Source organism: Colletotrichum higginsianum, assembly GCF_001672515.1.
Source record: "Colletotrichum higginsianum IMI 349063 chromosome 7 map unlocalized unitig_7, whole genome shotgun sequence".
Classification (NCBI taxonomy): Eukaryota; Fungi; Ascomycota; class Sordariomycetes; order Glomerellales; family Glomerellaceae; genus Colletotrichum; species Colletotrichum higginsianum.
Window position 1 is genome coordinate 3,107,460 of NW_017263917.1, and position 19,812 is coordinate 3,127,271.

At 57.0% G+C, this 19,812-nt stretch overlaps 5 protein-coding genes across 5 annotated transcripts; 3 read left to right on the top strand and 2 right to left on the bottom strand.

Annotated features, from left to right (window-relative positions):
• Positions 1-87: 87 nt before the first annotated feature.
• Positions 88-1,701, bottom strand: CH63R_10637 (Isoeugenol monooxygenase; the record flags this gene model as incomplete). The annotated part of the gene is made up of 1 exon (XM_018305611.1): positions 88-1,701. The coding sequence occupies one exon, from the start codon at positions 1,699-1,701 to the stop codon at positions 88-90; it is 1,614 nt and encodes a 537-aa protein (XP_018155035.1).
• A 1,172-nt stretch (positions 1,702-2,873) lies between these two features.
• Positions 2,874-3,179, bottom strand: CH63R_10638 (uncharacterized protein; the record flags this gene model as incomplete). The annotated part of the gene is made up of 1 exon (XM_018305612.1): positions 2,874-3,179. One exon carries the CDS (start codon positions 3,177-3,179, stop codon positions 2,874-2,876), a length of 306 nt encoding a protein of 101 aa, XP_018155036.1.
• A 2,433-nt stretch (positions 3,180-5,612) lies between these two features.
• CH63R_10639 (Major facilitator superfamily transporter) lies at positions 5,613-7,277 on the top strand (the record flags this gene model as incomplete). Its single annotated transcript, XM_018305613.1, has 2 exons — positions 5,613-6,025; positions 6,107-7,277. 2 exons carry the CDS (start codon positions 5,613-5,615, stop codon positions 7,275-7,277), a joined length of 1,584 nt encoding a protein of 527 aa, XP_018155037.1.
• A 5,753-nt stretch (positions 7,278-13,030) lies between these two features.
• On the top strand, positions 13,031-14,623 carry CH63R_10640 (Upf0187 domain membrane protein; the record flags this gene model as incomplete). Its single annotated transcript, XM_018305614.1, has 1 exon — positions 13,031-14,623. One exon carries the CDS (start codon positions 13,031-13,033, stop codon positions 14,621-14,623), a length of 1,593 nt encoding a protein of 530 aa, XP_018155038.1.
• Positions 14,624-17,351: 2,728 nt separating this feature from the next.
• Positions 17,352-19,431, top strand: CH63R_10641 (uncharacterized protein; the record flags this gene model as incomplete). Its single annotated transcript, XM_018305615.1, has 3 exons — positions 17,352-18,190; positions 18,259-19,278; positions 19,332-19,431. 3 exons carry the CDS (start codon positions 17,352-17,354, stop codon positions 19,429-19,431), a joined length of 1,959 nt encoding a protein of 652 aa, XP_018155039.1.
• Between the last annotated feature and the right edge of the window lie 381 nt (positions 19,432-19,812).

Genomic DNA, 19,812 nt, shown 5'->3' on the forward strand with positions numbered 1-19,812 from the left:
TCGTTGAGGAATGTGACACCATGGCAAAGCAGGTTGGTCATGGAGCTGCTTCTTTGCGCCCCCCTCGGCCGCAGCCATTCTTCACCTTCACAGCGGCTCCAAGGCCCCTTGGCCACTGATAGGCCCGACCTCCGCGTCCCTGGCCAGCTTCTTCCACGTCTTCAACCTCCGTTGGTCGACCCAGTTGCCGTGGACCTGCGCCTTGACGTGGAACGGCAGCTGGATGACGGCGACCGGCCTCTCGAACCGCCTGGTGTCCAGCACGACGATCTCGTTCCTGTTCGCCCCCCGCCGCTCCACCATGGACATCACCCACCCGTCCCCCTCCGGCGCATCGTCAGCCCTCGGGATGAATATGGGCTCCTGGCAGAAGGACTCGGCGCCCGCGCGGAAGTACCGCGTCTTCTTGGTCTCCGCGTTGTGCATCGCGAGGCCGTTGAGGCCGTTCACGATGGTGTGGCCCTCGCCACTCTGGTGCTCGTGAAGGAAGACGTTGATCCAGACGTAGGTGTATGGCTTGGAGAGGAACCTCTCGTCCAGTCGGGGGAACTCTGCTGGTATATCCAGAACGGTCTCCGGGTCGGGCACTTTGCCGTTCGTCGGCCGGGACAGGTCGAGCGTCCACCGGACATAATCCGACTTGGGGTCTGGCGGCGGATACCTCCCATCGTTCGTCGGGAAGAACGGGAACCCGTTGTCGTGAACCCGCGTCGTCTCGATGAAGAGCGTTCCGCCATCCTCGCTCTCCCACGCACCGCCCGTATGGACGAGCATGCAGTTCTTCCACGAGTACACCCGGCTCTCGCCCGGCTGCCAACCGGGCGGCAGCCTGGTTGTGCTTCGGCGAGGGACGACGATGAAGGTTGCGGGGAGGTCGTAGTCCCAGGCCCAATGATGGCCGCCTCTCTTCATCCTCTCGACGCTGGTCTCAAAGGGCCACAGCACCAGGATGATCCAGTTGGGCGTGATGGCGCAGTCGTGTATCGGCGCGCACCACGGTGACTTGATCCACTGCTCGTCGTGCTTGACACCTTGGCTATCCAGCGCGTATATGACGATGTCGAGTGACGCAAGCCCTGTGGCCTCGTACCCGAAGACGACCAACTCGTTGGTATAGGGGTCGACTTTGGGATGCGCCGTAAACGTCTTGGCCTTGACTTGCCCGAACGGGTCGTACGCGATGGTGTCCAAGGTCTGAGGGTCAACAGAGTAGGGCAGCGCCCCCTCCTTGAGCGCAAGGAAACGGTCTGCCCAGAGCACGACGTTGGTGTTGGCGGTTGAGTCCACGGCGGCGCGGACGCAGGGGTGGTGCGTGAACGGGTTGCGGTAGAGGCCGAACAGCGCCTTGTTGGCCTTGCGTTCCAGCTTGTAGCGCTCCGTCTCGACGTACCGCATCTTCATGTCGACCCTCCCGTCCTTGATGCGGAATGCCGAGATGTTGCCGTCGCCGTCGAGCGGGACGTTGCCGGGATGCGGCGGCACGAAGGGGTCCGTCATGACTCTATAAAAGGTCCCGTCGATCTCCTTCGGGATCTCGCCCAGGACAACGAGGTCGCCAATCTCTCCTTCGAGACGACATGGCATGTTGGACCCGGCAAGATCGTATGCTTCAGGCCATTTCGTGGTCAGCCCATAATTAGACGAGCCGTCGGCCGAGCCCGCGAGGTCGGGGGCCTCGTTGTCGAAACGGCTGGGAGCCATTGTTGACGAGGTACTCAAGGTCTCTGTGATAACCAGACTGTTGTGGTTCCTGAGAGCTCTTGCTGATACTGTATCAATCGCCTCGAGTGCGCGGTCTTGTATTGATCTGGATTCTCAAATAGTCTACTCAAGGCTTGCTAAAGAACACGCTTATGATCCCGTACACAGAAAAGGGATTGCAACTACCGAAACATTACATCCTGGGCGTCATATATTAAGGTTCAACGGCTGAGCTCTCGCGGCCGGCATCGAGCTCACTTATCCTTTTTACCCCAGAAATCCCCGCATCCAGAGCGGCCGCTTCTGCGTGAGGCCCCAGTCGTTGAGATCACCGCCGGGATACACAACTGCTTGTGCCTTCAGTCTTCAGGGACGTCCCGGCAGATTGAGGTGACTTGCCCCCCTGGATCATCAAACACGGGAACATCTCGGGCCCGTCGTCCAAACACTCCATGATGTGCCAACCTACGCACCGTCATACGGAGGTCTCACATCCAGCCGGCCGTCCGAAGTGCCGGTTCCAATGCGGGCTGAAACCTCATGTGACACCGCCTTGAACCCCTGTGCTGATATTGCCCCTTTTCCATGACAGCGGATGGGGAATTCTTGTTTTACTGCCATCGAGATATCACTAGGTTTCCTAGTGACTAGTCCGGGTGTCCGGCGGCCATTCAGTCCGCTTCGGCATGGTGCCGAGTCGGCACGTCTGTGCAACGACATGTCTGGCAAGCTCGCGGGCAAAGGGAGGAGACGGATTGTTTGCAGTTCCGCGGGTAACTTTCTGTTGCATTCCAGGGAACATAACCACCGTGATTGGTGTGCAACAGAGTCGTCTTCGTGAGCCGTGATCCTCAAGGTTCATATCTAGATTTGCGGAGAGTTGTTGGATATCTGCGCCTATCGCGTCGACAGACGTGGGTCTTGCATCTTAAAACGGCCCGAGTCTCTTCGTAGTCTGCAAAGCGTCGTAGTGATTTCAGCTGCGAGATGCTCATGCATGGAAAAAGCAAATCATGATGACTCTGCCCCTCGGTATTGCGGTTAGTCCACATCGATGCGTACTGCAAGAGTTGAGCTCCAGGAGGAGAGTAAAAGTTTCGGGGGCCAGTACTGACTTGAGTTTTCAATCTGTAGTTCGTCTGAGGGGCCTTCCGAACTTGCTAGTGATGTCTTCACCCGGTCTCCCGCTCAGTCGTTTGGTGCGAGGCACTGATACCGCCCACGGCGCCGGCAATGATGCCGCCGACGACGAGAATCGCCATGGCCAAGACAAAGATCCAGTACCTCCGTATCCACGACCCTCGATTCTGCGCAGCCATCGGTTCGCCCGGGACCGGAATCGTGACGTACGTGCCGGAGAGTCCGTTGATACCTTCGCGGTCCGGCTTCAATGGGGGTGCCGACAGTCGTCGCCCTTTGCCGTACTCGACCGCCGAGTAGTTGGCCAATTGCTGATCTGTCCACTCTCGAGGTGCCATCTGGGCATCAACTCGGGTTATTTGAATGCTGTGGGTGGATGAGGCTTCGAAAGCTCGCTACTGGTAGGTGATGGACGTCGATGCTCTTCTTACGGAAATATCAGTCAACGTTGATGCTTGTGTGTAGAAAAGGAGAAGGAGAAAGTCTCGAGGAACGGTGGAAATCCAGTGCATGGGTTACACATGCATTGCACGTGGTGCCACGTGTGGGCGTGCCGCATATTTCAAGAAGAGTCGCTTCCCGCCGACCCCTGAGGCGAACCACGGCGCCAATGCGGTCTTATCCATGCATGTCTCGGCCAGATGGAGGCGCTTGTGTCGAGTGAAGAGGCAGAGACGAGACTGTCGAACGCTCTGGCACTTCGATTGGTGGCCCGTCTCGATACACATCAACTGCAATGTCTGTACTCGGGAGGAAACGCATGTAGAGAAAAGGTATTCCTCTCGGATAGGTTAGACAGACTGACGGAACTCCGTGCCGGTGGGAAGAGACCAGGCAGTAAGCCACCTTCAGCCAAGAAAGAAGCAAACAAACGTCCGTTCTGTGTATGGGAGTGCTCGTGACAAGCAGAAAACCCTCGGGGCTTATAGCGTTACTTCCCAGAGGTACAGGCATGAAACAAGTTGTCAAAATGCTGCACATACACTGCAATTGTTTCCATTATCGTGGCCTATGCCCCTCGGGTTGCTGACGCCCTTTTCCGCCAGTCCAGTTGAGTTGTAGGAATAATCGTAGCGTTGAGAAATTGGTCACAACTCGCGAGCCTGCTGCATGTCTTACAAACCGGTGTCAGATGTCTCGGCCAAGACCTACTGGTACTCATTTCTCGCGTGGTGACCATACTAGCGCGGACTGGAAAAGAAATTATGGGCAGCAAACTCGTGCCACTCTGGAACACCGTCTGATCGCTTTAGTCCTCCCTTCCAAAGTGGCCGGGAAACCCGGGACCCGGAATTGCCGGCGATGAGGCTTCTTTCGTTGGACTGTTGGGAACTAGGCTCTGCACCATGATGGAGTGCTACGAGGGAAGAGTTGAACGAGAGCATGCCGCCTGGACCAATTCATGGCCAGGAGGTTGCAATTATCATCGTAGGAAGGCATTGCCACTCCCCGCCATAGTGCCTTAGGCCGGGTGTTGATCAAAATGATTATGAATAGTGAGAGCCGAAAACCAACACCTGGTTTGATACCGGGGTTGTTGTCTCCATGGACACCATGATTGGTCTTTTACAAAGCCTTTGGTCTTGCTAAAAGAGATTGAAACCACACATGAAATCCTCAAGTGCTTTGCTGGAAGCCTTACCATCAATTTCGCCAGCTGCTTAATGACCTCGACGAACGCAATATCTTTGTTTGGCTAAAGCTTAGACAACTTCTTGTGTATAGAAAGTCAAACTTGATTAACGCAAGTGTTGAAATCAACCAAATCGCAGAGAGGCTCGGTTTTATCGGCGTAAAGCTTCGCCATGGGCCTGCTTACACATGGTGTCTTGGCGAGTAAAGTCGGCATCCACTGAGAGGAAAGCAAGTAAATAATCCGAGGGACTTGGCGTCTTGATCCTGTACGTTCGAACCTTTTATCCGTACTCGACGCAGGTTACCGTGCTATGATAACCTCCCTGCCGAGCGGGTTGAACGCCGACAACTCGGCTTCGAGGATCTACAGGGTCCGGCAACATGCTCCAAAGAGTCCAAGAGAATCCCGTCGCATCGTCGCCGACAACCCGACCAAAATTGCCAGATGCGGGTGGAGGTGAGGTCACTGGCCGCACACCACGAACGGGTTGCAAATGTCGTAGTCTGGACCTTTGGTCACGCAATCGTCGGCAACAGGGGGCATGTCTGGACCAGAACCCCCGACGCAACCCCGTATTTCTGCCCTGACGGATACCCTTTCCCCCACGGCAGCCCGCCACCCGGCCCTTACAACCGCGAGCATCACACGGGGGGGGGAGTCTATCGTCTCTACCGCGGCCGGTGATTGGAGACTGGAAGGCTGGGAAGCCCGTCAACCGGCGAGAACTGCAGCATTTGGTCGAATATCGGTGGGTTCTGCCCAGACTTTGGCGTTCCCTGTGTGGGAGGGATGCATCGGACGTCGTGCGCAGGACGCCAATGGTGGTGCAAATCTCTGAGATCGCGACATCGAAAAAATCACTTCTTTGGGAAAGAATTTGTCCAGCTTTTCCTCGGCGGCCTGAGTCGTATCCTTGGATCATCTTTAGCTAATACCACCTGCCTGTGAGTTTATATAACCTCAGCCGCCCATTGTTGGGTTTTCTATAGAATACTCCCTAGGAATTTAGATGAGGGTCACTCTGGCTAGCTTGTTACCAACCCGGATCTCCGCTCACCGATTGAGCTCCGCAACGATCAAGTAGTCTCCCGTGTCTTCTTCTCTTGACTACACACAGCGAGCAGACGAATACACTATGGGTGAGACCGCATCGGTGTCGTCGTCGACGACGCCTCAGCCGGCCGCTCGAGAAGAGCCCGTCAACTACGGACCTCCCGAAGAGGGCATCTTCAAACACATCTCCAAGTTCATCCCGTACTTTCGCGACGCCCGCAATGTGCTCGTGTTCAAGCTGGATGTCATGCTGCTCGCGTGGATGTTCCTCGCCGGCATCATGAAGGAGATGGACCAGTCCGCCACGACGCAGGCCTACGTCTCGGGCATGAGGGAGTCGCTCAACCTCTACGGCAACGAGCTGGTCGAGTTCAACACCTTCTTCTCCATCGGCTACGCCCTCGGTCTGGTCCCCGGCCAGTTGATCCAGACGCGGTTCCGGCCGTCGATATTCCTCCCCCTTTGCGAGATGAGCTGGGGACTGTTGGTTCTCTTGTAAGTTTATCAGCTCCATCAATCCCGAAAGAAATATAAAAAGACGACAACTGACGATACCTCCCCCCCTCTCCCTTAAAGCACATACAAAGCACCCAATGCCCAGACCATCTTCGGCCTCCGCTTCTTCCTCGGCCTCTTCTCCTCCGCCTTCTGGCCCAGCGTCGTCGCCCTCATCTTCAACTGGTACACGCCCGCCGAGCTCGCCGTCCGCGTCGCCTGCTTCACCGTCTGCGACGTCGCCGGCGCCATGTTCCTCGGCGCCCTGCAGGCCGCCCTGTTCCGCGACATGAACGGCGTCCACGGCTACGCCGGATGGCAGTGGCTTTTCTTGATCGCCGGCGCCGTCACCGTCGGCCAGGGCCTCATCGCCTTCGTCACCGTGCCGGACTCGCCCTCCAACACGCGCGCCCTCTACCTCACCGAGAACGAGAAGCGCCTCGCCCGCGAGCGCATGGGCGACTCCGGCGTCACCACCTCCAAGCGCATCCCGGCCAAGCTCCTCCGCGCCAAGATCCGCAAGCTCCTCGTCCACCCCGTCACCTACTTCTTCCTCTTCTCCTTCGCCTTCAGCGCCTGGGCCCACCGCGCCAACTCGTACTTCGTCCTGTACCTCGAGAGCATCAAGGACGCCGCCGGCAACCGCGTCTACGACACGTACCACGTCAACATCCTGCCCCTGGGCGGCTACGCCCTGCAGATCGTCACCAACGTCGGCCTCAACTGGCTGTCCGACTGGAAGCACTGGCGCTGGCAGATCAGCGTCTTCTCCGCCGCCGCCCACGGCATCTGCCTCGCCGTGCTGTGCGGCTGGCCGTCCGACCACAAGGTCATCCTCGCCTTTTACTTCCTCACGTACGCGACCAACGCCGGTAGCCCCTCACTCATGGCGTGGATGGCCGAGATCCTCCGCAAGGAGCCCGAGGCCCGTTCCATCATCGTCGCGATGACCGTGACCACCGTCTACGTCGGTCACGCCACGATTCCCCTGGGGGCGTTCCGGGTTGCCGACGCGCCCAGATACCCCATCGGGTTCCCGCTCACGACCTCCTTCACTGTCGCCACCATCTTGGTTCAGCTTGGCATGTTGTGGTGGCATAGACGGCACCCCGAGATTGCCGACTACGGATACGAAAAGCCTTCCAACGCTCACGGGTCGGACGAAGAGAACCCCAAGCTAGGCGACAACGAGACAGTGGTCAGCGGGCCTGACTCGAAGGCGGCCCAGGTAACAGGCTCGAGGGAGGTGTAGATACTAGTGTCTGGAAAAGAGGCCTCGTGAGAAGGCCAATTGGTAGACTCAAGGATATTCAGTCGGCACGGAGTATATCATTTTTTTCACGATACACCTCACGATTATGACAAATACCACCCAATAGGAGCATCCCAAAGAGATGGCAAGACGTGTAGATCACAACTCAGTTCCTTCTTCCAATATGTCTCCGCCGCCTTGTTTGCAGATTTCCTTGACGGTGTCGAGCCAGAATCAAGACGGACATGTACAACCGAGTATGGTCATGAATAATCCCCCCCAGTATTTTCTCCAGGTATGCTCGAGTACTAGCCTCTTGAAAAGATGCTCGCGATCCATATCCTCAATTTACGTTCCTGGTGGGAACGTCTGCAAAATGTCTTTCTCTGGCCTCTGCACACCAGACCAAACGGCCTACTCCTAGAGGCGACAAACAGAACCCGAACGATGGGCTCGTTACTGCGGGTAGAAACTAATAATGCCGTATGTTAAGGGATATCAGTACTGTCATTGTCCTTGCTGCAACAAGTATCCTACCTACGAGACGCAGACGATGAACAACGACTTGTCGAAAGAACGCGAGGAAAACAAGAGGCATACATCAATGCGCTTTCAGAAGAGATGGAGGGATCCCCTCGGATCCACGAGGTAAGATTCTGCAGCGTTGGCTTTGGAAAGATCCGCGATCGCGCTTTAAATAGCGCGATGAGGCTGCTCGTGTGTTTTCTGTAGCGAGTTCGATTCAATACTCCCGCAAACGGTGGAAGGGTCTGAAAGTGAGCATCCGTTCCAGTCGAAGTCCGGTGATATCAATGTGCACATTTTATCAGCTGAATAAAAGGAGTCTGACATTGAGCGTTGAAAAGACTTTCAATGATTGTTGAGATGCGGTTGCTTACTTGAATGAGCAACTGGACGAGATAGTTGCTTAAAGCTGAGAACGCAAGCAACAGCTTCGGATGCTAGGAGATACCCTCCTAAGAGTGATGTAGAAACCAGAACAGCTAGTTTGTCAGTTAAGTATCACAAGTCGATAAGAGGCAATCCAAAGCAACTCAGATTCCACTACATGTAGCAGCCAAGCGGTTCGCAACCCGTCACCAACTAGCTTCCGCCCCTGGATGATATGTCGCCCACTCAATAATCCCCACATCTATCCCATTCATCACCGAGCAACTAGAGGGCTGGCTCATGTCATCCATCTCCTGCTTTCGACCTCGAATTTGGAGTTTCGCATGTCTCGGCGATCTGGCGATAGGACAAGTTTGGGCTTCACGAATCAACATCCCGCAACCTCTCTTGCGTGGATGCTTAAACGAGTTCCCCGGCAACGATGTTTAGAGGATTTGGAAGAAGTGAGTGCGGGCTTGATCAGCGTTGCTCACTGATATCCCGCTTATGAATGGGAGGAACATTCAACCGTCATAGAGTGATTGTGTACCATCCCAATGATTTCATCACATCAAGTGAAGTCATAAAAACAGAACTCAGGATGGTTCATCCAATCAGTCAGGATCCATTGTCTTCTTCATCAGGGGACGGGCGGCGCGCGTACCGCCGAGTGGGTCCGAAGGCGACGGCACCAAGAAATGAGCCGGAGGGAGGCCCACGGACGGGGACTGCGGAATGCGCGGTTGAAGGTACCTCGATCGGCTAGGCCATTCGGCACTGATGGAAAAAAGATCGGCGACGTGGCCGTCCTGGGACGGAGAACGTCGTATAGAGGAGGCTGTGTCGGTCGATATCCCACATACCGATCAATGCCCGTTCTGTCGGGTCGCGGGCTAGCGACACGAACTGGGAGAAAATAGCACGGGTAGAGCCACAATCGAGGCTGAAGCTCGCCGCCGTCTAGCTCATTGATGGGACGACTCGAGTTCTTTCAGCTGCTTTAGTGTTGAGCAGCTAGAAGTAACGGACGAAATTTAACGCAGACGCTAGGTTGGCCTGGACGGAGGTAAGACGACCACTTACGCGGAACAGGGAAACAAACCCTCTTCAAGTCAGTGAATTTGAAGACCACGGCGAGCTGTGTTGCGTGACTTGGAGCCAAATAAACGGAACACGCACAACGAAAGCATTGCTTGCGTGGGCGGAAGAGTAGGAGCTCGATGCTGCGCGCACCGTTCACCGTCCGCTGTAGGCTGTCCACCGTTCTCCATCAAGAAGACGGTCAAGCTTTTTTTTCGCGAGCCACAAAACGGGTCAGACAGACTGAGTAGTGTGCGTCAACGGCTGGGGAATGGGTCGACTCAGCGGACGATTCCGTGGGCTAGCTCTGTACGGTATGCGTCCCAAAATGGAACCGGGGGGCCTTGTTGTTCCCTCAGTTCCATTTCCCAAGTAGAACCCCACTATGCCAAGGAAGCTTCGCCACCACAGGGACCCGTCCGTCAGTTGGCTTCAAAGGGAAGGGGGACCGGATGGAAGGGAATGGAGACGCGGGCAATTTAACTGTGTTTTCCTGGGTTATTGGCCGACATCGAGACCGCGAGTCAGCCAGGGTACGATGGGCCCCCGGGTGAGTTCCTCGGTACCTGGTGTACGATGTATGTATGTCAGTATGTATGTCAGAGGGGCATGGCCATCTCTGCTGTGAAATGCTGGCCGGCTCATCTATGGCCATTACAAAGTTCCAGACACGGGGTACAGGGTACGGTACGGACAGGTACTTGGACGGTGTTACCTGCTGCTGCTGTACGGGTACACGTTGTGGACGGAGACCTGGGTGGCGTGTGTCAATGTGAGATTGGTGTGTTGAAATGCAGGGGAAGCGGGTTCTTGGCACCGCCGCTAAAGGAGAAAGAAAATGGTCAGGGGGGGGGGAAACATGGAAAACATGGAAAAAACATTTCCTTTCATCATGAACGTTTGTGTTGTGTTGGGTCAGCGAGCAGCGCAGCAGTCTGACTTGAATCATCTGGTGTCCACAGGAAGGAAACATTGGACGGACAAGAGGCCCGCGGACGGCATGTGGGATGCAGATGGCGGCAGGCAGATCCATGCCATTGGGATCACCGTCCGAACGAAAAACCCGTAAGCCGGGAGAATGCTGTCTGTCGTCCGTGGACCTTTACTGACGCCGTCCGTCCACCTGCGCGGTCCCCCAGAAGTCGACGAGGTTGTTTAAATTCCCCTAAACTGCCGGCCGCCTGACGCTAGCAGCCGCACGCGACTAACCACGCGCCGTGAGGCGCATCGCATCGACGCAGGGGACACTCGTCCCAGCTGTTTTGTGACTCCTGAGTCCTCGCTTGAAACAGCAGACTAGACCGACCTGCTGCGTGTGCAGTAAGTGTGTAGTTGAGTGTGGTTATGACATGGCGAGTAAGTGACTGATTGATTGAGCGTGTAAGAGTCTCAGACAAAAGATGCCAGCACACCGACCCCCCCGATGATTAAGGGGAACCCCCCGCCAAGACCCAGTGTGATGTCGGTGATGATGGCTGCAAATGCGCTGGCGAAATGAGATGCAGAAATGAGCGTCGCCTCACTCACCGCCAAGGCCCAAACGAGAGGATTGGAACTTTGGAAGGGCGCGCGAGGGAAGCCTCAAAGCAGAAGGATCGTCGCGTCGCTGGCGCCTCCGCCCGTCGAATACGATCGATCGCTTCGTGTTGCGCCCTGCACGCAGACCGGCCTAGCCATCGGGGACAACAGGGCCAAGAGGGCTGGCTGATAGGCTTACAGACGGTGGGCTTCGGGGGCCACCACCAGTGCGTGCGTGCTCGTTTGTAACGTTCCCCAGGAGGGCACATGTCGACGGTAAGCGACCGCTGTGCAAGAAGCCGAGATAGATGCATTGTACCCGCCGTGAACGAGATATGCTGTGCTGCTGTGATGGGGTGGGAGAGAGGAGCACATCACTCGACGGGACGGAGTGCAGAGTGACCCAATGATTGCAGTGTCGGGCCAAGAACTGAATCAATTGCGGACCAATCTCGACCAGGAACGGAGGGCCTGCGCCAAGGGGCAAATCAATCGAATGCCGTGACTGTCAACGGTCTCGATCCATCAGGGCGTGCCCCTCTTCGGCGTGAGCGTCTTCCAATCAACGGCAGAGCTGCTATTTTCTGCATCCTCCATTTCTCTGGCCCCGTGGCCGTGCGTCTGGATATGTCGACAGAAACAAGAATCCACGACTCCAGGACGGGCAGGGAATCAAGCGATCAACTTGGGCGCCTCCACGTGTCAAGCTCAGCCCAGTGGGTAGATGAGGAAGAAGAATAGCGGAGGGCCAGAAATGCAAGTCAGCTCTCGTGTACCTGAGCGGAAGGGTTTGCCCGTCCTCTTGTGTTGGTAAGTAGATGTCACATTTCGCTGCAGCTGGCCCAACCGACTCAGGGGGGAGGGGTTCTGGTCGAACAATGCAAAGAAAGCATGAAGCCGCCACGAGTGAGAGAGACTGGCTGGCGTCAGTGAGAGGGTGAGAGAGTGAGACTTGAGTGTAAGAACGGGTGAGAGTGTAAGAGAGAGAGAGAGAGTGTGTGAACCTGATCGAAAGTGGAGCCGCATGGCCCCTGTTTCAGCTCCGCCCCCCCTGTTCTTTCCACCGGTTCTGACTGGCTTTCCCACTTGGCATCGAAATGTGGGCTCCTTCCCCGGGGCAGGCCGCTCCCACACCCTTGTCCCTCGCTCCTTCCCTTTGGGCTTGTCAAGTTTGGGAGACCGCCACTGGCACCAAGAGGCCGGCTGGAGGGGCAAGAAGGAGAGGAAACACGCGTCTTTCATTGGCTGTCGATGTCCCAGCACTGACCGTTTGACGATCCGGCAGCGGGAAGGTGTCGCCTAAAGAGGAAAGGCGGCAAGGGGTACATAACTGTGGCCTGCAGGGGACCAGGAGCAGGACCAGGAGCGATGCTGATGGTACGGTACTTGTAAGTTACGGGGAAGTTGTATCTGTATCCGTACCGCATCTCTCCTCTTGGACGAGAAAGGACCAAATCAAAGGAGGGTATGAAAGAAAAAAAGTGAAGGGGGGAAGAAAAATCAACACGAGAGACGCGACGGTGACATTTTTCTTTCTCTGCTCTGCTCTGCCCTGGCCTCTCTCGCTTCTCGCTTCTCGTTTCTCGCTTCTCTTCTCTTTACATCATCTGCTATCCACGCCGTCTTCTCTTTTGATTCCTTCCCTTTTCATCCTATCCCCTCGATCTCTCCTACTTCCTCCCATCATACTGCCTCCCTCGTTCCTGCTTCCCCTTTCATCCGTTTCTATCCGTACCTTAACTCATCATCTGCAGTCGGCCACATTCACTCACTCACTCACACAGTCACTCAACTTGCCCAATCATTTACAGGTACACACACACACAAACACACTCACTCGTATCCTCCCACACCTCCCAAACACACACACACACACACACACATCACTCACCACACCATCTCAACCTCCCCCTGGACGAACCTCCCACACACACCCATCACCGAGTTTAGCTTAACTCCCGCATTATCCCAACCTCAAACCAGGTCACCCCTCCTTCGTTGGCCTTGCTCCCCTTCCGATTCCCTACCCCTTCACACACGACTTGGGCGCTACGCCTCATCTACCCACGACTCCCGTACCGAGACCTCTTGACGCTCCCTTGGACCGCTCATTCCTCACGCGCCATTCGTTGCCGATTGATGGACAGGGTTCATTCTTAGTCGACAAGCGTACTCATCTCACACGTACAGCTAAGGACCTTCGACACACGGGGTCCCTTCTCTTCTTACTTCTACTCCTCGTCCCCCCCCGCGTCACCCGAATAATGCCACAGCTCACATCGTCGACACACGAAGTTCCAGCAATCAACACACAAGTCAACGACTCGGGCAACACTCCCTACATCATGGCCGAAGAAGGCGGTCACCACGTCCCAACGGGCGCGCACAACAACCACAACCCGGCCAGCGACAGCCGGCAGAAGCAGGAGCCCGACTTCACCATCAAGCCCCGCATGACCGACTTCAACGCCGAGGAGCTCCGTGAAGCCATGTCGCCCATGTCGCCCACGGGGCCCATGACCCCGAACCCTTTCAGCCGCAAGAACACGAGCATCGACATCGACGACTACTTCACCGGCCCTCGCGACATCCTCAAGCACTCCAAGTGGCCCCTCTTCATGCAGATGCACGGCAGTATCCTGCCCAAGATGATTGTCCCCCTCATCTGGATGTGCATCTGGTCCGCCGCCATCACCTGCATCGACAAGTTTCGCACCAACATGGGCGTCGACTCGGTCCTTCTGACCGTCCTGGGTTTCGTTGTCGGTCTGGGCCTCTCGTTCCGCAGTTCCACCGCCTACGAGCGCTACGCCGAGGGCCGCCGCTACTGGGCCCAGCTCATCCTCGCGACCCAGAGTCTCGGCCGCGTCTTCTGGATCCACGGCGCCGAGGCCGAGGGCGTTGACCCGCGACAGTCGCTCCTGCGCAAGGTCGGCTGCATGAACCTCCTCTTGGCCTTCGCCGTCTCCATCAAGCACAAGCTCCGCTTCGAGCCCTACACCGCCTACGAGGACCTCGAGCACCTCGTCGCCCACCTGCAGACCTTTGCCCAGGAGGCCACCGCCGCCGAGCCCGAAAAGGTCGTCCTCAAGAAGAAGAACTTCTTCAAGGAGACGGGCGAGTACCTCGGCGTCTCCTTTGCCGCCAGCAACCCCCGCAAGACCATCAAGAAGGCCTCGCGCCCCATCGGTAACCTGCCCCTCGAGATCCTCAACCACATCTCGTGCATCGTCGACAAGATGGTCGAGGACGGCCAGCTCAAGGTCCCCATGCAGCAGACGCTCGCCTACAACAACGTCGCCCTCCTCAACGACATCATGACGGGCACCGAGCGCGTCCTCACCACGCCTCTGCCCATCGCCTACACCATCGCCATCAGCCAGATCACCTGGGTCTACGTCATGCTGCTCCCCTTCCAGCTGATTGACAAGCTCGACTGGATCACCATCCCGGCGACCGTCGCCGCCGCCTACATCATCCTCGGCATTCTGTTCATCGGCCGCGAGATCGAGAACCCCTTCGGCGAGGACGTCAACGACCTGCCCCTCGAGGCCTACTGCGAGCAGATCGCCTCGGAGCTTGACATCATCGCCTCCTTTGAGAAGCGTGACCCCTACCGCTTCATGGAGTCGTCCCACAACCTGCCCCTGTTCCCCGCCAGTATGGCTCCCTACCACATCTGGATGAGCCGCTCCGAGGATCGCGTCCGTGAGGCCATCAAGTCCAAGCACAACACCGTCTTCGAGTTCCGTAAGAAGGTCATCCTCGATAAGGTGGCGTCGAGGGCCGGCCACACGTCGGAACAGAAGGCCAGCAGCGAGGGCACCACCACGATCAACGGCGACCATAACGTCTAGATATGACTTGTGCCGTCTTTTGTGTCGCGTTGCGTCCTCCCACCTTTTCTTCTTCTTCTTCTTCCTTTTCATCCATCCCATCCGCTGCTGCATACACCAGTGGGGATGCGAGATGGGTTCAGCGATTTGCGTCAGGAGCATTCAAGGCACGGCGGGGGTAAACCAAATAAGACTCATCCATGCCCCCCGAAAGGGCGGCCATGGCAACTGGAACGGATTCGGATTTTCTTTTCACTGTAATTACCTGGAACACAAAAAAAGGACAGGTGTGTTTTTGAGCGCGGCATTATCTCTCATGGCATGAGATACTAGAAACAGACTCTACGACGGGTAGATATCCAAATTGAATGTAAAACATTTCAAAAATGACAACCACCAACCGTCTTGGGATTGACATTTTGTTGTAAAATCCTGCACGATTGTGTCGTGATGGTATTTCTTCGCAATCAACCCTGGAGTAAACAAAAAAAACACATTAAAAGTCAGACTCGACATGGCCGGCCGTCCGACAGATTCTCAAGGTCTGGGCAGAGCGTCAAGGAACACAATCGGCCGAGCAGCGACACGCAGGCCCGGCGCGGGCCGCACTCCGTAAAGTGGGGCCGTCGGTAGTGCAGTCGCTGTGTGTGTGTATGTGTGTGTGTGTGTACAAGTATGGAATATTTGTGGGTGGGATCTCGGGACGCCATCGACAGGGGTCAGAGGAGAACCATCAGACAAGAGTTACGGAACCCCCCCCCCCCCAAAATGCATGATGTGCACGGAATTGGGTTGCATCCATGGCGAAACAAGGGGGGCACGGAACTGGTTTGGGTTGTTCTAGACCCTTTGCGAATAATACGGGCCCCCGAGGGCCGCCGTGGTTGACTGCTTCTCCGCGGACTGTGTAACTGTGGATGGATGGCTGGATGGATGGCGGCGGTGGTTTTCCAGTCCAGCCTTTGTACAACCCTACTTTTCGACACACACATGGGGCGTGACAGTTATTAGTGGCAACTGCCGTCAACGACGTTGTTTCCTCTTGACGCCTATCTCTTTAAGAACACCGGAGATCGTGCTGGCTTGCTGTCCTCTGCGTTCTGTGGAGGGCACTCAGTGCACGGAGAGACGAGGTCGGTAGTATTGCCATAGTCTTCTGGCGTCTTGGCTCCTCAGCCACAACGAGGTCTCGTGAGCCATGGATAGAGAAGAAAAAAAGCAAGAAAAAAAGCTGGCAAGGCACCTCGTCCACGACCACTGCCTGACTCATAAAGCGAACACAGGAGCATGATACGTCCATTTGTGAGCTTCGATACAGTCAAATCAAGAGTCACTCGCTTCATTCCAAGCTTTTCAAGAAAAATAAAGCCTTTCAATTTAACGAGAGTTTGTAGTGAGCTATCCATTACCCGGGTCCCAAGTATTTATATAAGTACACGATTATGGCTCCCATAAAAGAGAATAAAAACTGCCTAATCATGGCAAAAGAGTACACGCTTCGATCCAACAGTCCCGGGCCCAATCGCCGACCGTGTGCCGAAGGCTCTCAGAGAGAAGAAATCAACAAAAAAAAAAAAAGGAAACCGCCTTTTAAACGCAGTCGGCGGCGTCGAAGGGGGCCAGTGTGATCTCCCGGTTATTTTGCGTGAAGGAGCGCGCCGACGTGGCGATGCGGAGGACCGAGTCGGCCGAGTTGCGGTTGAAGAAGAAGCGGGCGTAGGTGTTGCTGTTGACGCCGTCGTCGCCGGAGGCCGTGCAGTTGAGCGGGACGCCGACGGTGAGGGACACGCCGTTGGTCTGGCAGACGAGGGGCGCGAGCTTGCGGACGAGGACCTGGCGCGGCGTGAAGCCGTTGACGGGGCGGTTGTCCTCGTCGTAGGGGGCCGGGACGGCGACCGTCTGGCCGTCGGACTGGAAGAGCTCGCCCGTCGCGAGGTTGAGGTCGAAGCGGGCGGCGGTGGTGCCGATGGGCTTGATGTTGAAGCGGTTGGTGCCGAGGGCGACGACGGAGCCCGAGTTGTCGCCGGTGGCGACGCGGAGGCAGAGGTTGCGGGCGAAGACCTCGGTCGAGGTCGGGGTCGCGGAGGAGGAGGTCGACGAAGCGGTCGTGGTTGTCGTGCCGGTGGCGGTCGTGCTCGTGATGAAGGTGCTGATCTCGCTCGAGGACGCCGAGGTTGACTCGCCCGCGGAAGAGGTGGCGGTCGAGGACTCGGACGCTGAGGTTGACTCGCCCGCGGAGGAGGTGGTGGCGGTCGAGGACTCGGAGGCCGAGCTCAGGTCGTCCGTCGTTGTCGGCTCAAGGGTGGTGCTGGACGAGCTGATGATGGTGAGGGTGATGGTGGCGTCGTCGGTGGCCGCCGTCGTGCTGTTGGGGGAGACTGTGACGGTGGGCAGCGACGTCTCCGAAGCATCCGAGGTGGTGATGGTCGGGAGGACGAATGTGGTGTTGGGGAAGACGACGGAGAAGGAGGAAGAAAGGCTCGTGAAGCTTGAGGACTCAACGGCCGTCGAGTTCGGGAAGAGCGTCGACGTGGGGAAGACGGTCGAGGTCTCGCTGACGATCGTGCTGTTGGGGAACAAGGTGGAGGAGAGCGAGGTCTCAGACGCAGTCACGTTGGGGAAGACGGTCGACGTGGGGAAGGGCGTCGTCTCAACGTCCGAGGTGACGGTAGAGTTGGGGAAGAAAGTCGGCGAGGCGGTGATGCTCTCCGAGGTGGTGGTGTTGGGGAAGAGGGTGGAAGAAGCCGAGATGGAGGTCTCGGTGGAGGTCACGTTCGGGAACAAGGTCGAGGAAGACAGAGAGGTCTCCGTTGAAGTGATGTTCGGGAAGAGAGTCGAAGACGCTGAGAGGGAGGTCTCAGTAGATGTGATATTAGGGAAGAGGGTCGACGAGGACAGAGATGTCTCCGTTGAAGTGACGTTGGGGAAGAGAGTCGAAGAGGCTGAGATCGAGGTCTCGGTGGAGGTGATATTAGGGAAGAGGGTCGACGAGACCGACAGAGAAGACTCAGTAGACGTGACGTTCGGGAAGAAAGTCGAAGAGACGGACAGGGAGGTCTCGGTCGAGGTAACGTTCGGGAACAAAGTCGAAGAAGAGGACAGAGAAGTCTCGGTCGAAGTGACATTGGGGAACAAGGTCGAGGAGACAGACAGAGAAGTCTCGGTTGAAGTAACGTTGGGAAAGAATGTGGAAGAAGAAGACAGAGAAGTTTCAGTCGAAGTGACGTTAGGGAAGAGAGTGGAAGAGGCCGTGATTGAGATCCTGGTAGACGTGCCGTTCGGGAACAAAGTCGACGAGACGGAGAGAGAAGTCTCAGTCGAAGTGATGTTCGGGAACAAGGTTGAAGAAGCCGAGATGGAGGTCTCAGTGGAAGTGACGTTGGGGAACAACGTCGAAGAAGAAGACAGAGAAGTCTCGGTCGAAGTGACGTTGGGGAAAAGTGTCGAAGAAGCAGACAGAGAAGTCTCGGTGGACGTGACATTGGGGAACAAGGTCGAGCTCAGCGTGGAGGACGTTTCCGAGGGGGTAACAGTCGTGCTGTTGGGGAAAAGAGTGGAAGAAGCGGACGAAGACTCGGTCGAGGTGATGTTGGGGAACAGACTCGACAAGGAGGAGCTCGTCACGGTCTCCACGGATGACGATGTCGTGGTGTTAGGGAAGACAGTGGTCGAAACAATGCTGGACGTGACGGTCGTGGACTCGGAGGTAATGGTGGTGGTGTTGGGGAAGAGAGTCGAGGTCACCGAGTCGGTCGAAGCAGAGCTGCTGGACTCGGTGGAGGTGACGTTGGGGAACGACGTCGACGTGAAGGTGGAAGAGGTCTCCGAAACGGTGACGGTGGTGCTGCTGCTGTTGGGGAAGATGGTGGAGCTGAAAGTCTCGGACGAGGAAGCCGAAGACGAAGCGCTGACGGAAGTGACGGTGGTGGTGTTGAACACCGGCGGCACGGACGAGGTGCGCGTAACGAAGGTCGTGAAGGTGGCGTTGGTAAAGACCGTGCCAGTGACAGCCGTGGTCTCCTCGATCACCTCTGTAACGGTGCTGCCGACGGAGACGGTAGCGGTCAGGGGGTCGAAGTCAGTGGAGGTGAGGACAATGGTTTCGAGGGCAGTGGCCGTCGTCGTCGTCGTCGCCACGACGGTCGAGGCCGAGCCGGTGGTGGAGATGGTGACTGTGATGACAGACGTGGACAAGATCGTGGCTGGGACCGTCTGGGTGACGGTGACGACGGCGGCGGCCGAGGTCACCGTGTTCGGCAGGACGCCGAGGCACGAGCAGGCCGAGGCGTAGCGGGCCACGGAGCTGCAGGCCGAGGCGTAGGCCGGGAACGTGTTGGAAGAGACGGCGGTCACGGGGCCCTGGCGCTTCTTGAGAGCGATGGTCTCGAAGATGGTCTGGGTCTCGGTGGCGACGGTGGTGATCTGCGTGGTGCCGAAGACGAGGGTGCGGGTGCTGGCGACCAGGACGGTTGTGGGCACGACGACGGTCTCGGTGGCGACGGTGGTGACTTGGGTGATGCCGACGCGGCTGGTCTCCGTGGCGGACACCAGCGCGGTTTCGACGACGAGGCTCGTCTCGACGGGACCCGGGGCGGCATCGGTGACGGTGACGGTCGACGTGAAGACGCCGCTGGTCGCGGCCGTGACTGTCACGGTGGAAGTGCTTTTGGTGGCGTGTTAGTGTCGGGGAACCGGGGTCTCGGGGGCTGACCTGACTGGGAGAGTATAGGAACGACTTACGCGGCACTGGGGAATACGGTCACCTGCAGAAACTTGGAGCAGTCGGCGGTACCGCTCCTGGTCGTGAAAGCACTAGCCGCAATAGCTGAAGGAGAGAAAGAGAGAAGCAAGGGTCAGCTCTTGTGAACTCCTGGTGTAGATCCCCCCCCCCTGGATGATGTGCGGGGGATGTGCGGATGGGTGACGGTTACTTACCTCGCAGGCAGTTGTCCCTGGCACACTGAGCAGCGCTCAACCCAAAGAGGGCGGCCAGCACGGCGGAAGTGGAAGGCTTCATGGCTGTACCGGAGATGGGAGGACGGGAAATTGGACCTCTTGAGGAAGACTGGGACCGTTGGGCTTCGGGACGAGGCTCGAAGTGGGGGGTAGATTGCCTAGATCTTGTCGTTGGGAGGAGATGCAGGAGATGCAGGAGATGACTGCGCCGGTGTCGAGATGAAGAGGAAACAAAATCTAGAAGAGCCTGCCCG